The 20,657-nt window shown below is 44.0% G+C and overlaps 1 protein-coding gene across 7 annotated transcripts in view; it reads right to left on the bottom strand.

Moving 5' to 3' along the window:
* The window catches only part of LOC140429667 (tudor domain-containing protein 7-like), a 197,622-nt gene that overhangs the window by 88,675 nt on the left and 88,290 nt on the right, over positions 1 to 20,657 (bottom strand). For all 7 annotated transcript variants that reach the window (XM_072516953.1, XM_072516949.1, XM_072516954.1 and 4 more), the window contains one exon: positions 758 to 1,467. In XM_072516953.1, coding sequence (XP_072373054.1) covers positions 758 to 1,467 — 710 coding nt within the window. The remainder of the gene's footprint in view (positions 1 to 757; positions 1,468 to 20,657) is intronic.

Genomic DNA, 20,657 nt, shown 5'->3' with positions numbered 1-20,657 from the left:
TAACACCTCCATTAAAATAGATGAGGAATTTAAGACAAATGTGCAAAGTTTTGATCCAGTTCCGTCAGCAACATTTGTGAGGTCTGTGGCAGTCATGTGATACATTGCTCGAGATAATTTATCATATTGCAGCAATGGCCAAGTGTTATAAGTGCTAGAACAAAACTGTGGTAAATAAGTTGACCACTGGGCCGGCAATCCCAGTCCCTGAGCCTCCGCCATATTTTTCTGTGCTGCAGACTCCACTCCCTTCTTTGACCAACGATTTCTCCTTTTCAGGCCACTTCTGGTCCATGAATCCGTACACTGGTGGGGAATTCTTCTCCTCTGCCTCACCAATCTCCTATTTTGCTGATCCAATCCCCCATAAGTCGGGGGAAAAGGTCTCAAAGGTCCACCACGATTGGGAGCTACCAAATAAGCGACCACTCACTCCATGGCTGCCACCGGAACCTGTCTGTGGTAAATAAGTTAACTATAATCAAAGTAATTGGGGGTCAACTGCTGTGTGTAAAAAAATTTAAATGCATTCCTTAAGTGGAAAAACCTTACCTGTGCCAATCGTGTTGATTGAAAACTGAAATAAGTTACCAAGTGCTTTGTTAAACAACTGAATAAAATGGTGAGATTGGAAAATATCAAAAGTACAACAAAAACAAACATGCTGCATGTCTACTGGCTTGATTGAAATGTTGCAGATCCTTTAATGTACTCTTCTTGTACCAACCTGTGGAATTAGATTTTGAGGCAGGCTCACCTGATAACAGCTTCAGAGGTGCTGTGAAGTTCAACCACCAATACGGAAGGGAATTGCTCTGCTGGAATGCTAAGTGGGGAAGGAACAGGTTGGATCGAACAACTTTCTGTAAATTCACTAGTATTCACAGTCACCTCATTTTCAGTTAATGCCAGATGTTCAGCATCAATACAGGTTCTGTGTGAACGAAGTCCTTGATCACGGTGATCCACATTGATGATCTCTTTCAGTTCTGGCTTCACCAAAGCAGTGGGAGTCACCAACACTGGAGAAAGGGACTCTTTTGGTTTAACGTTTTGCTCGTCAGTGGTTTTCATCATTTTTGCATAAAGAATTGCCTTTTTGCGATCACCAGATACTGCATAATCCACGGTGCAAATGTCAGATAAGCAGTCAAGATCATCCAAAATATTCTGAGGAAATTGCATCTTGTATGTCTCTTCAAATAATTTTGGAAGTGCGTTGGCCCAAAGTCCACTGCTGTACCTCTGTAATAACTCAGTGACTCTTTGTTTCGTCTCAATATTCTTTGGAACTAGGCTTTTAGATGCAACTGTTTTCCCTCCTTGAACTACACTTTTATTGGCAGTTGGTAGCTCCTGTTTTTTATCAGCTGACTTTGGATTAAAACTGGACTTCCTTTGCTGTTGGCCACTTTTTGGAGGATAAAGCAGCAATTCTGCCAAACCACTAGATGATGACTTTTCAACCTAAACAAAAGTGAGATCAACATGAATTCAGTTCAATGAAAGGCTGGCCATCCAGAGGCAATTATTGTACCAAAGCAAAACTAAAGTGTGAACAACTGATCTACGACTATTTTCCTCCAAAAAAATGGAAAATTGAGCAATATGTTCAAACCAGATATCACACGTTATTTTTAAAAACAGAAATAATCTTGGAACTAAGCAGATCTGCCAGCATCAAGACAGATTAATATTTTAATTTGAGCCTATGCCCGAGCTTTTCAGTAATATTAACATGTACACTTCAAATGTATACTGATGGATTTAACTGAAGACAAAACACAAATGCATCTACTTTCTCTTCCCTCAAAATGCCAATACTAAAACCAATATTACTTGATAAAACTCACCTTGAGAGGAGTCCCAATGGCTTAGTAGCTAAGTGCATATGCTATGGTAATGAGCTAGATCAGGATCACAATCCTCCACTTATGAGCATTAAGTTGTTGTAGGAAAAGCTACCATGGCACAAACATTGGTTGTATAAACTTGTATAGTTCAAAGCATCATTTTATGTGCAAGACCAAAACATTGGAACTCTCAAAATACACCTATCAATCTTTGCTGATTTGTTCAAGTATAAAAGCATAGGGAAAACAATTTGCAATCAGCACGGAACCAAATTAGTCACTTTTTAAAAGAAATATAGGAATTGCAAATTATCTACCATAAATATAATTAAATTGGTCAAATGTTTCCCAGCTATTTCAGTGACCATGTTGCTTTTAGACTGCAACACTGTAGAAGCCTAAATTAAATTAAAAATTGGTCATTAAAAAAAAAAAAACTTGGCACTAAACAATCATTACAACTAAAAGTGAAAGAAAATCTGCCTCACAAATAAGCCTCCCCAATTTTCCAAATTCACATATGGGAGGCTTGACATAATAGTTCCCTGGTTATTATACTGATGCACAGTGCCTCTTTATGGATGCTATATTCAAGCCCTAAGTTTTTTTTATTTTTAAACTTGGCCACAGCACAGTCCATTGTGTTTGCTTCCCTGTGATAAATATCGCTGGAGCACCAACTGAAATTAACATTTTTGGCTGCCCTCTTAGCTTTGAATTATGAACCCCACAGACCAAGCAAGGAGGCGGTGCTAGATTTGATGTAATGATCAGTGCCAAGTAAATTAATCTCATCCAAGTTAATGGTGGAATCAATACATTTGGGTTTAATGCTGTAGAAGTGTTGAAAGTAATCAGTGAAATTATGCACCCCAGAATGACTATCCCAAGACACCTGCTGAAAGTCAGTTTGTGTGGTTGCCAAAGGAGGATTAGATCAGGCTTAGCTGTGCCATACTAATTTCTAACAGTTCATTGACACTCAGGCTTACAAGAAAAAATTGGCCCTGGTCAAGCATTGGAGGACAATGGAAAATTTCTGCCCACTTTATACTGAAAGTGCCCTTCTATCCAAGAAGTCAATTAATCGCTTGGATGATGAGGTCAATTTAACTGAAAAGTTAACAGGTGGGCTAATAAATAGTGATATGAGTATTCTTTAAAGTATACAAGGAATAGGTGGTCATCTTAGATGATGCTCTTCTCTGGACATTAACATGTGGCTTGCTGCAATGTGTATTTTTGAAAGAAAATCTTCAATGGTTTACTTTAAATTGAAAGAAAGTGCTATTTTTAAAACCTACACTTTCTGGTATCTTCCATTTCCTGCTTTGCCATGCCTTTGCACAACGAGGGTTAAATAGGAGTTCTGTGGGAAACCTGTCCCATAAAACAATCCATTAGAACATATTTTTTTATCATCTATTGAAAACAACAAAGATTTTAGGAGTCCTCTTTCTGGTTTTGTGAAAGTTAATATGTGGCAAAACCAATTTTGAGCACTTGAAATAAATTGCCCAAATAGTTTTCACTCGATGCATTTTCTAATAATGTTATTTTATGGCTTCAGAGGTAACTGGAATACATGCTATCACCCCAGCTATTCACCAGTGAGGAGCACGGAATTAATTGCTAAATCTAGGCATGTTGTCACATAAATATTTTGTTTACTAAAACACTAAACATTACCGTTGTACAAGGCCAAACGGTACAAACACTAAGTTTTGGGTTGGAGAAACTGGGTACACCTTTGCCTCTGTACCAACGTACAGGTGGGTGTTTTGGGGGGGGGGTTAGGATATTCTGATTATTAAAACAACACTGCTGTACAAAACCCAACGGTACAAGCATTAAACTTTGCACTGGAGGGAGCGATACCCTTGCCTCTGTACCAACATAAGGGGGGAGAAAATTCTGGATTTTGAGAATTGGTTTGTTTATAGAAATTGGTTCAACAGCAGCTTGAATGGTTGTGCACTCCATAAATGTAATTAGGAGCTATGAGGCAGGAAAAACAATTTGCATAAAAAGCAATTTTAAATGTTTTGCTGAATTTAATCAATTGTAAAAAACAGGACTGGCCCCTTTACTACATTTGTCACCAGTGCAATAGGCAACGGTGCATATCACTTGATTTGTTTATGATGAATACACCCTTCAATTGAAGACTAATTTGCAATAATCTGGCTTGGTTCCCTAGCTCGCTTCACCATTACAATCACATTCTCCAACTCCCCCAACACAGGTTGAAAGCCAGCTCCTTCATAAAAGAGTGGCTGAACTGATTTTACTACTCAGTGAGAAACGTGCAAGAAGGATATTGTAGCTTCATTCCTGCCAAGAATTTACATGAATTCTACCTTCAGTACCATTAAAGTAACTGAGAGACAGCAGGAGAAAATGGGATGATAGGACTGGCAGATGTAGAACAAAAAAAAATGCCCCAAGAAAGAAATTAAGAACATGAAGGAGAGAGAAAAAAAACTCAATTAACAGAGGAATACAGATGTAAATGCATCAAGATACATCCAAGCAGACCAAGTGTGGACCAAGGAACCTTGGTAAAATTCTAATTGGTGGGGGTGAAGGATGGAACACTCCATTTTCTGCTCAATGACGCCAGGGGTGAGGCTGTTTCCAGGATATTCCAGTGTTCAGCTCTATTCACAACACCCTAGAGCAGGGACTAAACAATATTGAGCTTATAGGTGGCACCAACCAAGTCCAATGAACGTCCCCTCCAGCCTTCTTTGATGTTCAGTGGCACCAGAGACCCCACCATGAACATATCCGCACCGCCACAGGTCACCATTGCCTCGAAGCACAATGGGCCAACTATGGCCCCAAAATTTCTTGGAGTGGCAATCATCAGGATATATAATTGTAAAATGCCCGTCTTGCCTGACCTTCCTGATTCACACTGGGAGAGACTGAAGAAGCGAAGTACGCCCACGGCGCCAGTGGTGAAGTAGGGCATGCCCCCTTTCTACGACAGGTTGCCATGAAGGTGAATTTAAAGGTCCCATTGAAAAGGAGAATTAAGTTTCTACCTAAGTCAATGGTTGTGTGGGTGTGAAGGTTTGGACATTAGGGGTGGGGGGAGGATGGAGAATCTCTTGCTGGTGATTGTGAATGGGGGGTAGAATACCAAGGTGTGTGGGGCGTGGTTAATTGGGTGCGGAGGTACCCTGGGTGCAGGGTGTGTCCACTAGGAGGCTGGGTCGAGGAGTTTAAAATAATTACTCTGAAGTTGGAAGTGTTTTTTTCCCTTCTAACTCTTTCCAAGCATCTATGAATGTAAAAGTGGCAGAACCATCCAAAGGTGGCAGTTTAAAATCGCTTTGTCAAATGATTCCAAATGCAGCAGTTGTCTGGAAGTTTGCTCTTCTGGCAAATTGGCGGGTAAACCCTTACCTGGGAACTTTCAAGAGGGATTCCCCAGGTCACGTTTGAGGTACCCCACCCCCAAAAATCCAATGCTAGAGAGCCAGGAGGTTATAGCGCTATAATAAGAAAAACAGAACAGAAGTTGAGTACTCTGCAATGGCTGGGCCATATTCTGACTCTCAAGTTCGCACCACAATCTAAAAGGCTCAAATCAGGAAGGTGATGCAATATTTCAGCACTCGTCTGGATGGGTACATTTGCAGCAACATTTGAAGATTGATATGATCTAGAACAGAGCAGTTTGCTTGATAGCACCATGACATTGGGCTTGATATTCAACCCTGCCACAAGTGAGGTTGCAGTACTATATCAACAGTATCCATCTCAGCAATTCACTGAACATATTCAAACAGCAACTCCGAGGCACTTATATCACCAAACACAAGATCATAGGAACCTTATCAAAAGTCACATTCCCCCTTAACATGATCACTGTTCATCATTGTTCGGCCATATCCCAGGAATTTCTACCTAAAACCATCATGGTAGTGCCATCATGAAATGTTTGCAGTAGTTTAAGGCAGCAGCACACCACCACTGCCTCAAGCAAACTAGAGATCCCCCAAACTGCAGCTTTGCCAATTGGACCCATATTCCAAGAACAAAACATCAAAGTAAAATAAAAATAAGAGTGTTATGAGATTCCACATGCCAGGAAATCACACCTATTAGTCCCAGTAAAATCCCCAAGATCACAATGGGAATAATCTATAAAGGCTACAATCTTCAATGATTGCTACCAGTGTATCACCCATTTACAGGGCTCAAAATACCTCTTTCAATATGGCTCTCTCCTTGACAGAACCCAAGTTTGCAATCTAAATGTAAAGCTGAATTCCACCCCCCCCCCAAAAAATTTTTTTTTTTTACATGATCACCATGTTTTACTGAAAATTAAGTGGAGATAAATTATGATGCAATCTTTATATTTTCCTCTCCCCACCTCTCATCAGGTTTAACAATATCTTAACATTTGGTCACCCCATCAGGTGTGTACTCACACTCTTACACATAAAAGTTATACCCAAGTTATATCCATCCTCCATTTCCTGGGCTTTAGACTTAAGACCTATCCTGGCTGCAGTCGTCCTCAGTACCTATATATGTTAACTTGCGAGCAGCAACTGCTTCCCCACCATTACTCATCTGGGTTTGTTTATTGTCGCCCAGCAGTTTTAGACTCAAGATCTTTCCTCTCCTTGCGGACTGACACAGAGCAAGCTCCAGTCCTTCTTTCTGCTTTTAAATTCCTTTTTCCAAAGCAATTGTATGTGATCCTCTTGTAAAACTGCATTCAAACAATATAGAATGTTGGAAGTAAAGAACTGGTAAAATAATTAAATATTCAAAAGTAAACATACTTCACTTCTCTGGACATATGTGCAAGGGGATAGAAGAGGACATGAATCAAGCCAAGTTGAGCTGAGCGTTGTTGAGTTGGGTAATGCAGAAAATGAGTGGACTGGAAGCTCAACACTCAGTAGGGGGATAAAGCTTATTATGATGCAACAAAGGGTTAGATTATTCAAGCCATTCAGAGTCAAAGGACAGAAAACCTAGCCCAATCAATGCAAGCAAATCCAGCAAAGTGCAGACTGATGCTGGAGACCAATTAACAACTTACGGGAGCAAGAAAACTATGACCTTGGGACACTGGCTGCTACAAAGGGGCTCCTGCTTTCAATGTATGTTCACTGACATTTGGTGGATTTTTATTGTTTGCTTCCTTTTTTTTTAAACTCATGAGCTATCCATTCCTGTGCCCGTCAACTCCAGTCTCAACTTCAGACCCAGCTCCAGCCAGTAAACCAGCATATGGCCTTGGTGAGTTGGACTGTTTTCAGTCATGCACTCCTATACATATGAAATCAAATGAATTAAACTTCCCATCATCCAATTAGTCATGATGATTAATGCAAGTTTTACTTTTTAGGACACTGCAATTTTTTTGCAATTCAAGTGGGATGTGCTAAGCTTAAGGTCAACCAAAAGGAAGAGGTACCACAGGAATCTGACCACAGCACTGAACAAAGAGATCTACTAAATGGTGAGACAGTCCAGAAGGTGTTCTAGTAATACATTGATGTACGGTTCCCTAAGGAAGAGAAAATTGTGTCCTGTGTTAATGCGTGTTTTTTAATTTAAAAAAATTGTCCTTGTGATGTGAGCCCTCATGAACGTGATGATATGCTGCCATCCTAATTGGCTGCAATCTACGTACACTGCTGACAGGTGGCAAGTTCCAGGGGCGAAATTCTCCCGAAATGGCGCGATGTCCGCCGACTGGCGCCCAAAACGTGCCAATCAGACGGGCATCGCGCCGCCCCGAAGGTGCGGAATGCTCCGCATCTTTGGGGGCCGAACCCCAACATTGAGGGGCTAGGCCGACGCCGGAGGAATTTCTGCCCCGCCAGCTGGCGGAAACGGCCTCTGTTGCCCCGCCAGCGGCCGCTGACAGTTTCCCGCGCATGCGCAGTGGAGGGAGTCTCTTCCGCCTCCGCCATGTGGAGACCGTTGCGGAGGCGGAAGGGAAAGAGTGCCCCCATGGCACAGGCCCGCCCGCGGATCGGTGGGCCCTGATCGGGGCCAGGCCATCGTGGGGGCACCCCCCGGGGCCAGGTCGCCCCCCCCCCCCCCCCCAGGACCCCGCCCACGCCTCCTTGTCCCGCCGTTCAAAAGGAGGTTTAATCCACGCCGGCGGGACAGGCAATTTATCGGCGGGACTTCGGCCCATCCGGGCCGGAGAATCCAGCGGGGGGGGGGGGGGCCCACCAACCGCGCGGCCCGATTCCCGCACCCGCCGAATATCCGGTGCCGGAGACTTCGGCAACCGGCAGGGGCGGGATTCACGGCGGCCAACGGCCATTCTCCGACCCGCTGGGGGGTCGGAGAATGACGCCCCTGGTTCTTGATGGCAACATAGTTCCAAGTGAGGATGGTGTGTTTTGGAAGGGAACTTGCAGGTGGTGGCCCAATGCATCTGCTGCTCTTGGCCCGAATGCTGTAAAGCTTCTGGATTGTTGTCAAAGCTGCACTCATTCAAAGTATTCTATCTTATTCCTAAATTGTGCCTTGTAGATAATGGACAGACTTTGGAGGTCAGGAGGTGGATTATTTGTCGTAGAATTCCCAGCCACTGACCTGCTTTTGTAGTCACTCTTTTTAGATAGCTAGTCCACTTAAGTATCTGTTCTATCGTAACACTCAGATGATTACAATAGGATGTCAGCAATGGTATCAAATATCAAGGGGACATCATCATTGTCTGGCACTTAAATGGCAAGCAACATCTAGGCCATACATCAGTCCAGTCTCAATGTAATTCAGATCTTGCTGCTTCACAGACAGCTTCATTATTTAAGGAGTGCGCTTCAGTATTTAAGGAGTTGAGAACAGTATTGAATACTGTGCTTTCAGCAAACATCCCCACTTCTCACCTTATGATGGAGAGATGGTCACTGATGAAGCAACTGAAGACAGTTTGCCCATGACACAACCCACTGTAATGAGGGTGGCACGGTAGCACAGTAGTTAGCACTGCTGCTTCACAGGGCCAGAGACACGGGTTCAATTCCCGGCTTGGGTCACTGTCTGTGGGGAGTCTGCACGTTCTCCCAGTGTCTGCGTGGGTTTCCTTCGGGTGCTCTGGTTTCCTGCCATAAGTCCCAAAAGACGTGCTTATTAGGTGAATTGGACAAAAAAGCTACTAAAAAAGCCATAAAGAAGAGTAAGGTAAACTATGAAAGTAAACTGGCTCAGAACATAAAAGCAGATAGTAAAAGCTTCTACAAATATATAAGACAAAAAAGAGTGGCTAAGGTAAATATTGGTCCTTTCGAAGATGAGAAGGGAGATTTAATAATAGGAGACGGGGAAATGGCTGAGGAGCTGAACAGGTTTTTTGGGTTAGTCTGCACTAAGGAGGCAGTATTGGGCAAGCTAATGGCGCTAAAGGTAGACAAGTCTCCTGGCCCTGATGGGATGCATCCCAGAGTGTTAAAAGAGATGGCTAGGGAAATTGTAAACGCACTAGTGATAATTTATCAAAATTCACTGGACTCAGGGGTGGTCCCAGAGGATTGGAAAGTAGCAAACGTGACACCACTGTTTAAAAAAGGAAGTCGGCAGAAAGCGGGTAATTATAGGCCGGTAAGCTTAACTTCGGTTGTAGGGAAAATGCTGGAATCTATCATTAAGGAGGAAATAGCGGGGCACCTGGAGGGAAATTGTCCCATTGGGCAGACGCAGCATGGGTTCACAAAGGGTAGGTCGTGTCTGACTAATTTGGTAGAATTTTTTGAGGACGTTACCAGTGCAGTAGATAACGGGGAGCCAATGGATGTGGTATATCTGGATTTCCAGAAAGCTTTTGACAAGGTGCCACACAAAAGGTTGTTGCATAAACTAAAGATGCATGGCATGGAGGGTAAAGTGGTACCATGGGTAGAGGATTGGTTAACTAACAGAAAGCAGAGAGTGGGGATAAATGGGTGTTTCTCTGGTTGGCAACCTGTAACTAGTGGGGTCCCTCAAGGATCAGTGTTGGGCCCGCAGTTGTTCACAATTTACATCGACGATTTGGAGTTGGGGATCAAGTGCAATGTGTCAAAGTTTGCAGACGACACTAAGATGAGTGGTAAAGCAAAAAGTGCAGAGGATACCGGAAGTCTGCAGAAGGATTTGGATAGGTTAGGTGAATGGGCTAGGGTCTGGCAGATGGAATTCAATGTTGCCAAGTGTGAGGCTATCCATTTTGGGAGGAATAACAGCAGAATGGATTATTATTTAAACGGTAAGATGTTAAAACATGCTGCTGTGCAGAGGGACCTGGGTGTGCTGGTGCACGAGTCGCAAAAAGTTGGTGTGCAGGTGCAACAGGTGATTAAGAAGGCTAATCGAGTTTTGTCTTTCATTGCTAGAGGGATGGAGTTCAAGACTAGGGAGGTTATGCTGCAATTGTATAGAGTGTTGGTGAGGCCGCATCTGGAGTATTGTGTTCAGTTTTGGTCTCCTTACCTGAGAAAGGACATATTGGCACTGGAGGGAGTGCAGAGGAGATTCACTAGGTTGATCCCAGAGTTGAGGGGATTAGATTATGACGAGAGGTTGAGTAGACTGGGACTGTACTCATTGGAGTTTAGAAGGATGCGGGGGGGATCTTATTGACATCTAAAATTATGAAGGGAATAGATAGGATAGATGCGGGCAGGTTGTTTCCACTGGTCGGGGAAAGCAGAACTAGGGGGCATAGCCTCAAAATAAGGGGAGGTAGATTTAGGACGGAGTGTAGGAGGAACTTCTTCACCCAAAGGGTTGTGAATCTCTGGAATTCCTTGCCCAGTGAAGCAGTTGAGGCTCCTTCTTTAAACGTTTTTAAGAAAAAGATAGATGCCTTTCTAAAGAATAAAGGGATTCGGGGATATGGTATACGGGCCGGAGAGTGGAGCTGAGTCCACAAAGATCAGCCATGATCTCATTGAATGGCGGAGCAGGCTTGAGGGGCCAGATGGCCTACTCCTGTTCCTAGTTCTTATGTTCTTATTCTGAATTCTCTCTCAGTGTACCCAAGCAGGCGCCGGGAGTATGGCAACTAGGGGATTTTCACAGTAACTTCATTGTAGTGTAATGTAAGCCTACTTGTGACACTAATAAAAATTATGATATCATGGGGCTGAGGTGAATCACCACAACCATCTTTCTGTTAGGTCTGACTCCAATCATTGGAGACATTTCCCTCATTCCAACTGACTTTAATTTTGCTAAGATTCCTTGATGGTCCACTTAATAAATGCTGCCTTAATGTCAAGGACTGTCATGCTCACAACTCTCGAGTTCAGCTGTTTTGTCCATCGCTGGACCAATGCTGGAAATGAGGTCTGAAGGAGAGCGGCCCTGGGCAACCCCGATTGAGCATCAAGAGCAAGTTATTGCCATGTACGTGCCACTTGAAAGCAGTGTTTTTTGTTATTTACAGCAAGTAGGAGGTCATTCAGGCCAGCATGTCTGCACCAGCTCCCAAAACAGCTACCGAGCTAGTCCCATTTTCCAGCCCTATCTCCGTAGCCCTCTAAATTAATCACTTTCAAATATATATCCAGCTCTCTTTTGAAACCGCCTCCACCACTCTCCCAGGCAGTGCATTCCAAATCCCAACAATTGTCTGAATAAAGAAGTTTCCTCTCATCTCACTCCTATTCTTGCTGACCATCTTGAAATTGTGACCCCCTAGCCACTGACATACCAACTAGTGGAAACAGAATATCTTTCTGTACTCGGTCAGAATTGTTCATAATTTGGAACACCTCAATAAGGTCACCTTTTAACATTCTCCATTTCATGGAAAACGAGGCCAATTTCTCCAATCTTTCCTTGAATCTCAAAGTTCTTATTCCTGGTATCATTCTAGTAAATCTCCTCTGCTCCCTCTCTCTGGGGCTTTAACATCCTCTCTTCAATAAAGTACCCAGAACTGAACACAATACTACAAATGTGGTCTGATCAATAATTTTTAAGTGTCACTTGAAAGCAGCGTTGAGACCACCTTACATATTGTAGCAGTACTGAAACAGATTGTCCAAGGGCACAATGAGTATGGCAGCTGGGTTGTTGTCAGGGTCCATTGCCTTTACCTGTACCCAGTGCCTTCAGACATTTTTTGATAGCATGGAGGAATCCAATAGTCTGCAGACTGACATATATGATGATGGGGGAACGTCCGGTGGCGGTAATGAACTGAGCGGTTGCACGAAAGGTGGCTCTCATCTAAGAACATCAACTAAGGCCTTTTAACCCCAATAAACGGGCATCAAAAGTACTCATTATCTCCCAGACTAACCCCCAATCAACCGTACTGCCAAGCAGGATGGGAAAGAATCAGACGTCCAGCTGAAAAACCAGTAAAGATAAGGGGAGGGGAACCTCAGCCTCAGAGCAGGGAACTGCACATGGAGGCACAGAACCGGTGAGAGTCGGCCCGGAGAGCTCTCAGAGCAGACCCTGGTGCTGATTGGCAAATTGATGTGCTTTATCACTTCTGAGCTCGAGACACAGAGGAGATGAAAAAAGATCGCCTGTCAGCCACTGAGGAGGCAATGGAGGCCGCGACAGCCCCATGAGGGAGGCAATGGACAATATAGAGCGGACGCTAGAGGCCCAGGTAACGACGACATGGGACCTCAAAAAAGCCACCACAGACAAAAGACTGGATCCCGGCATTCGAGGCCAATGTGCCGAGCCTGGTCAAGACCCAGAAGGGGTTGAAGGATAAAGTTGACAAGCAAGATAATCGATTGCGTCAGCAAAACATGAGAATGTTAGGGCTGTCAGAGGAACGGAGGGGAGAATACGCACAGAAAACATAGCAATGTTGCTCGGGAAACTAGTTGGTGAGGAGGACTTCACCAAGCCCCCAGAGGTAGACCACGCCCATGGGTCACTTCAGCAGTGGCCCAGGGTTGGGGAACACCAGAGGCAATAATTGTGAGGCTCCACAGGTACCAGAACAAAGAGCGGATCCTGATGTGGGCGAAGAGCGTGAGAGGGTGCAAGTGGGAAGGACATTCTATCCGCTTGTACCAGGACATTGGTGCTGAACTGGCTAAGCACCGGGCAAATTCAACAGTTCCAAATCTGCGCTATAAAAATGGGGTGCAGTTTGGCATGCTCATCACATGGACGAAGCTCCACAAATGGAACCTCTCCAGCCTGGTGGAGGAGGTGAAGAGGGACCTGCAAAGATGGGATCCACTCCCTCTTTTTCTACAGGGAAGGCTGCAGACCGTCAAAATGAACATGCTGCCTCGATTCCTCTTCATAGTCAGATCACTCCAGATCTTCATCCCCAAATCCTTCTTCACCAGGGTCAACAAGTTAATCATGGCCTTTGACTGAGAGGGGAAAGAGTCTGTAGGATATGCAAGACCATCTTACAGCGAGGGCAACATGCGGGAGGCCTGGCCCTACCGAACATCTTATTCTACCACTGTGTGGTAAACATGGAGAGGGTGATGGGGTGGCTGAGGGAACTGGAGGAATACTGGGTCTGAATGGAGGAGACCTCCTGCACAGGGACGTCTCTCCGAGCGCTGGCCACCGCACCACTCCCAGCCCCCCCACCCACACACACTCCAGTGGTAGTGGCCACACCAAGGACATGGAACCAGTTCAGGTGCCACTTCAAGCTTTGCGAGATGTCCATAGAGACCCCCATTTGCAACAACCATAGGTTCACACCGGCGAGGTCAGATGCCACATTTGGGACATGGAGGGAAGACAGAGGGACAGTGAGAGTAGAGGACGTGGACGATAGACTGGTGACCCTGGGGGAACTCTCAGAGGTTCCAACTCCTGAAAGGGAATGAGCTCAGGTACCGGCAGCTGCGCGGATTTCTCCGCAAGGGTAAAAAATGTTCCCCCAGGGACCCTGACACACATTTCTGGACACAATGGTAAGCCTGGACTGTTTAGGGGACGACAAATGTGGCGTCATCTACGGATGACTCATAGAAAAGGTCAGGACTCCACTGGACAAGACCAGATGGAAATGGCAGGAGATGAGCATGGAGATAGAGGAAGAGCTCTGGATCGAGGTGCTGCATAGGATCAACTCCACCTCCTCTTGTGGCAGGCTAAGACTTAGGCAGCTCAAGGTGGTGTACAGAACGCATTTTACTAAAGTCATGCATGAGCAGGTTCTTCCCGGAGGTGGAAGATAAGTGCGAGCCGTGTCTGGATGGCCCAGCCAACCACACACACATGTTCACGTCCTGCCCCACACTCGGAGTTCTGGATGGCCTTTTTCAAGGCCATGTCCAGGGATGTGGGGGGCGAGATTGAGCCGTGCCCGACTGTGGTGGTCTTTGAGATGTCAGAGCTTCCAGAACTCTGGAGTGTGCGCGTGTGGGGGGGGGGGGGGGGGGGGGGGGGGGGGGGGGGGGGGGGGGGGGCGGGGGGGAGTAGTGCGATGGCCCTGGGCTTCGCCGCACTGATCACCAGACAGAGATTTCTACTAAGTTGGAAGCGCCATCCAGGGCCTCGGAGTGGCTCTCAGGCCTGGCCAAGTTCCTGAAACTAAAAAATATAAAATTCTCGATCAGGAGGTCCGAGAAGAGATTTCATGACATGTGGAAGAGATTCACAAACCTCTTTGCAGACCTGTTTGCAACCAGCAACTAACTAGGGAGGGGAAGATGGCAGGGGAGGGGGGAATTCTGTGCCCTTGCTACTCAGTGCTTCTTCCAAGTGGTGATCAACATGGAGGATCAGGGGTTCATCAGCTGAGGGAGGGGTGGTAGGTGGTAATTGGGAATCAGCTGTATTTTCTTGCCCGAGTTTTACCCGATGCTGTAAACTTTATAGGACCTTGAGTCAATGTTGAAAACTCCCAGGGAAACTCCCTCACAGTACACCACTATGCCACTGCCTCTTGAGGGTTTGTCCTACTGGCCAGACAGAACATGTCCACAGGTAGTGATTGATCTTGGAATCTAGGCCATTGGCTGTAAGGAACAATATAAGTTGTTGCTTGATGAATCTGTGGGACAACTTTACCAATTTTGGCATAAATTCCCAGATGCTAGTGAGGAGGGGCAGTTGAATTAATGTCAAGGGCTCTTATTCAACTTTTCTGCGATGATTTAACACAACTGAGTGGATTCCCAGGCCATTTCAGAGGGCAGTTAAGAATCAACCACTGTGAGCTCTGACTTGTATGTGACTCCAGAGAGAGTAAGGACATTGGATTTCCTCGCCTGAAGGGCATTAATGATACAGCTGCATTTCTAGGACAATCCAGTAATTTTGTGACCATTGTTAATGAGACTAGCAAAGAACAAAGAAAAGTACAGCACAGGAACAGGCCCTTCGGCCCTCCAAGCCTGTGCCGACCATGCTGCCCATCTAAACTAAAATCTTCTACACTTCCTGGGTCCGTATCCCTCTATTCCCATCCTATTCATGTATGTGTCAAGATGCCCCTTAAATGTTACTATCGTCCCTGCTTCCACCACCTCCTCCAGCAGCGAGTTCCAGGCACCCACTACCCTCTGTGTAAAAAAACCTGCCTCGTACATCTGCTCTAAATCTTGCCCCTCGCACCTTAAACCTATGCCCCCTAGTAATTGACCCCTCTACCCTGGGAAAAAGCCTCTGACTATCCATTCTGTCTATGCCCCTCATAATTTTGTAGACCTCTATCAGGTCACCCCTCAACCTCCGTCGTTCCAGTGAGAACAAACCAAGTTTATTCAACCGCTCCTCATAGCTAATGCCCTCCATACCAGGCAACATTCTGGTAAATCTCTTCTGCACCCTCTCTAAAGCCTCCCAATGCTTCTGGCAGTGTGGCGACCAGAATTGAACACTATACTCCAAGTGTGGCCTAACTAAGGTTCTATACAGCTGCAACATGACTTGCCAATTTATTCCAGATTAAATTCCATGATAGAAATTAAATATCCAGAGGCTTCAGTGCACGAACAGAAAGGAACATAGAACATACAGAGCCATTCGGCCCATCAAGTCTGCACTGACCCACTTAAGCCCTTACTTCCACCCTATCCCCGTAACCCAATAACACCATCTAACCTTTTTTGGACACTAGGGGCAATTTAGCTTGGCCAAGCCACCTAACCTGCATGTCTTTGGACTGTGGGGGGAAACCAGAGCACCCGGAGGAAACCCACGCAGACACGGGGAGAACGTGCAGACTCCGCACAGACAGTGACTCAGCGGGGAATCGAACCTGGGACCCTGGCGCTGTGAAGCCACAGTGCTATCCACTTGTGCTACCGTGCTGCCCATACATTATACACACAATAATGCATGTGCGATGCTATGTTACTGTACTTTACCCATGAAGTGCATAACAAAACAAAATGTATGTCACAAGTGTTCCATTTCTTTTGCCTCACTTGCTAGTATGCCTGGGCGTACACAAAAAGTGATTGGCAATCCTCCCACCTCCCTCAGCCTCTAAATCCTTAAACCTCTCCCTCTTCCCACATATATGTAGTATTTCGCAATCACTCTCCATTTCATCAACACAATTATCATCAGTGCTGCTTAGAACATCCTTCCTTTGTTGCTCGAGTTAAAATTTGCACTCACTGACAAAAATGCAAAATAATGATCCAGCTTAGCTTGATACAATCGTTACAAATTTTAGTCGGTTTACCAGTTCCTGATGCACAAGGAGATAAGTGGAAAATCATTTGATTCAAATATGAATATCTTGTGTGATTTGCTATGTTTGATGGCTTAAAGAACATTACAGCACAGGAACAGACCCTTCAGCCCTCCAAGCCTCCTATTTAAAACATTCCATCATCACATTGCCTAAACTAATAGCAGGTCATTCCACCTGCAAGTCCATCTCTGATTGAATATCCGATTTCTTGATTTCAGCACGATAGCACAAGTGGATAGCACTGTGGCTTCACAGCGCCAGGGTCCCAGGTTTGATTCCCCGCTGAGTCACTGTCTGTGCGGAGTCTGCACGTTCTCCCATGTCTGCGTGTGTTTCCTCTGGGTGCCCTGGTTTCCTCCCACAGTCCAAAGACGTGCAGGTTAGGTGGATTGGCCATGATAAATTGCCCTTAGTGACCAAAAAGGTTAGGAGGGGTTATTGGAATAGGTGGAAGTGAGGGCTTAAGTGGGTCGGTGCAGACTCAATGGGCCGAATGGCCTCCTTCTGCACTGTATGTTCTATGGTCTTTCTCTTCCTTTTCTATCTATTTTGCCAGCATCAAAGAAATTCTTACTCGCTTTAGTAGTTCCTTCACTGTTCTTGGGTCAAAATCCTGGAACTGCCTTCCTAACAGCACTGTGGGTGTACCTACACCATATGAACTGCAGCGTACTACCTTCTCAAGGCAATTAGAGATGGACAATAAATGCTGGCCTAACCAGTGACACCTACATCCTGTGAAAGAATATTTCTTTAAAAATTAACAGTTAGGGCAGCACGGTGGCGCAGTGGGTTAGCCCTGCTGCCTTACGGCGCCGAGGTCCCAGGTTCGTTCCCGGCTCTGGGTCACTGTCCGTGTGGAGTTTGCACATTCTCCCAGTGTCTGCGTGGGTATCGCCCCCACAACCCAAAGATGTGCAGGCTAGGTGGATTTGCCACACAAAATTGCCCCTTAATTGGAATTAATTAATTGGGTACTCTAAATTAATATTTTCAAGAAGTTAACAGTTTGTGAAATTTTAATTCATCTTATCTCTTCACAGATGTTGACCAGCATGTCATATTTATTTCACGTCATGCACTTTTTACTTATTCTGACTCCTGTGTCAGGAACTCTCTCATTCTTTCACCCCCTCCTCCTATATTTTGCAAGCTTTAAAAAGATTTCCACCTAACCAGTACTGCTAAATTTCCCTTAATTCCCATTTAAAAAAATATCCTCCTCTCTGCCCCCTTTTCTTGCCAATTGCTCCCCTTTTCTGAAGACTGATTCCTTGTTGGGTACAATACCAGATGTAGCTTTCTGGTACTTTACCAAAGGGACCATTATAACTTCAGTCTTAAGTGTCACCAGGATAGTTGAAATTACAGCAGAGTCTGATCCAGTCTTCATCTGACATTAACACACAAACACTTCCAGCAGATGCCATGAAATAGATTTCACGAGAAGGAACATTGGCTGATGTCTTCCTCGCCCGATCCAGAATTAAGCACTCTTTGGCTAGTTAGAGCACTGTGGCTGAGATCAGACAATTCAGCAGAGACCTTGAAATCAATTTGAACCAACTTGGTCTGAATGGTTCAGCTGCACACTGTTTACATTTGTTAAATCTATGAGATCATTTATTTCTATTGTTTCAAACCTCGGTATTGCACCAAGAGCATTACACTCTTAATTTTCTCAAAAAACTAAATTCTCAGTACAGATTGGTTTCTTCCTGATCATTACAGGACTGAGGCAAAACTGGACAAAAAATACACATTTCTGGACAGCTGCAAATATTGAAAATAGGAGAGGCTCCCCCAGAGCAGAGACAGAGACAGTTACAATGTAGAGAAATACAAACAATGAGAAGGAAAGACCCAAAATAATAATAGAAAGAAAGGAAAACTAAAAAAAAAAGCAATAAGAGCCCAGATTCATGTTCCATGTTTAACACAAAGAACTACCAGTCAGATGCTTTAGCAGCTCTGTTTAAATTCAGATGCAGTAGCAGAACACATTTCCACCATTTAGGGTGTAGGCAGCTTAAAATTTGAAGTACAGTGATACAATGCACCAAGCTGTTCCTGCATATTACAAATGTAACCAACAATGACCAGAAACTTATTATATTTCATATAAAAGGAGAGATGATCAGATTTGGTGAAAGATTGCATCGTCAATTCAGTTTTTTTAAAGTGACTCTTCTATCTCTTTCCACACTACAAATTAAAAATACAGTTTCAATTATTTGCAGCATGATCTCTTATGGAAAATTGCCTGTAAGGTCTTCATTACAGGTGAGCATCATTTCTAGACAAATTCTAATAATATTTTTACAGATTTGTCTGAAATATAACAACAAAACATCTATTAATACAGTACTGAAATGCCCCCACCCATTAACATTTATCACAGTAATATTTTAAATCAGCTCACCACATTTTGGAAATATGTAGTCATCTTTCTACAGATTTCATACACTTTTAGCAATATTCTTTATTCTCAGCAGTACAATACAGGTTGTGTTCTAATATAGTGCCTTTAGATTATCTTGTCAATATTTGTGACGTTGCTTTTGCACACAGCACACAGTTCAGGGCAGAATCAAACCTACAATGCTTGCTAGAAAGCTGATTTCATCAGATAGGAAATACCTGTTCTTCAGAACCCACTGTATGCATTTCCTTCACTCAGTACAAGTACAAAACTATTGGTGCACTGTCACTCTTAGAATAATTTGTAGAAGATTTCTAATAAAGCAATAGAATAATGAATTTGTACTAGTGATGATGCCTGTGGGGAGGAGGAGCTGCACAGCATTTCAAAAACTGAGTGATTGGCATAGTCTAAGAAAGCTTTGTACTGATTTTGCAGTAGTCCATGTTTTATGGATGCAAGAGAGCACAGTTCCAATGCGGTAAAAGGGGAAAATAACTGGAGCAAAATTATGTTCCCCTTAGCTAGACTATGTTCAGCAATCACTTAAGCACATCCGATCTGGGTAGAAATCATATTCATTATACAACAAGTATAAAGGGTAGTAAAGGGCGAGTAGGGTGTAAACTACAAGAAAGATAAATGGGCTTAGGATAAGGATTTTCAGAAATGTCAGTTAAAAAATACATCAATTTGAATGAAATATTGTGACAGGATTACTATGTCAGACAAGGGAAGTGGAAGAATATTGAATAGCTCACACTGCAGTTTTTACTTGCACAGACACAAAATATCTTCAAAATAAGCATTTCTATGGCAAAAGGTCAATTTATAACACTACTAAAAGTAACTGTATCCAACAGTATAGCTCTTCATGGTTGGATTTACTGAATTGTGCCAGATGGTACCACGCAAGCTGAACATCTTTGGTAACCATAACTCTTCAGCCTAGGACTATAAATGTGTCACAGCTGTTCTTATGTGGTCCATTCTAATGACCAGTGGTGATTTATCAGGCCTTAGCCAGAGTACAATGCTCACCTGTAATGAAGACTTTACAGGCAATTTTCCATAAGCGTCACAGGTTCATATTTCCACTCGAGTTGGTGAAGCATAGTTGCAGAGAGCACAACAATTTTATACTATTGCTTTTCCCAATGTCTTGGGCCTAACCAACTGCAGATATGAAAATAAGCACACAGTTGTAATTCCTTCAGTCTCAAGCATTTTTTCTGATTGCAACATTTGAATGTAGTGACTAACTACAAAGCTTATTAGGAGACAAGGCTCCAGACCTGGGCACTTCACAGAAGCCAGTAGAAAACCAGAATACAACCAGGCACACAAGACACTCTCTCCATCATTGATTTTTTTTTTTAGTTAGTATCCTCAAGCCGCAACTTTGATGCATTTACAACCTGAGCAAGGGACTTAAAATTAAAATTGGAGAAATTGTGATAAAATGACTGCGTCTGGTGTATGCTACACAAATGCAGCATCAAGAAAGGGATTTATCTCAAAATGTATGAGAAATAACCTGTGCCACGGCAGAAGATAGTGATGTCACACTGGCATGGGATACCAGGAACAATCGGATTTTCACCCTTTTTAGTTGGGGAAATTATCAGTATCAAGTTGCAAAGCTTTTTGGAACAATCTTGCTGATAACAGGCACACATAGGGTCTCATCTCCAGCCTTACATCTATAGGAAACATCCCATAGACTTGTACATTCTGACTGTTATAGACA

The sequence above is a fragment of the Scyliorhinus torazame genome, chromosome 9 (genome assembly GCF_047496885.1).
Source record: "Scyliorhinus torazame isolate Kashiwa2021f chromosome 9, sScyTor2.1, whole genome shotgun sequence".
NCBI lineage: Eukaryota > Metazoa > Chordata > Chondrichthyes > Carcharhiniformes > Scyliorhinidae > Scyliorhinus > Scyliorhinus torazame.
The sequence above is the reverse complement of the archived record's forward strand: the minus strand, read 5'-3'. Positions and strand labels throughout refer to the sequence as shown.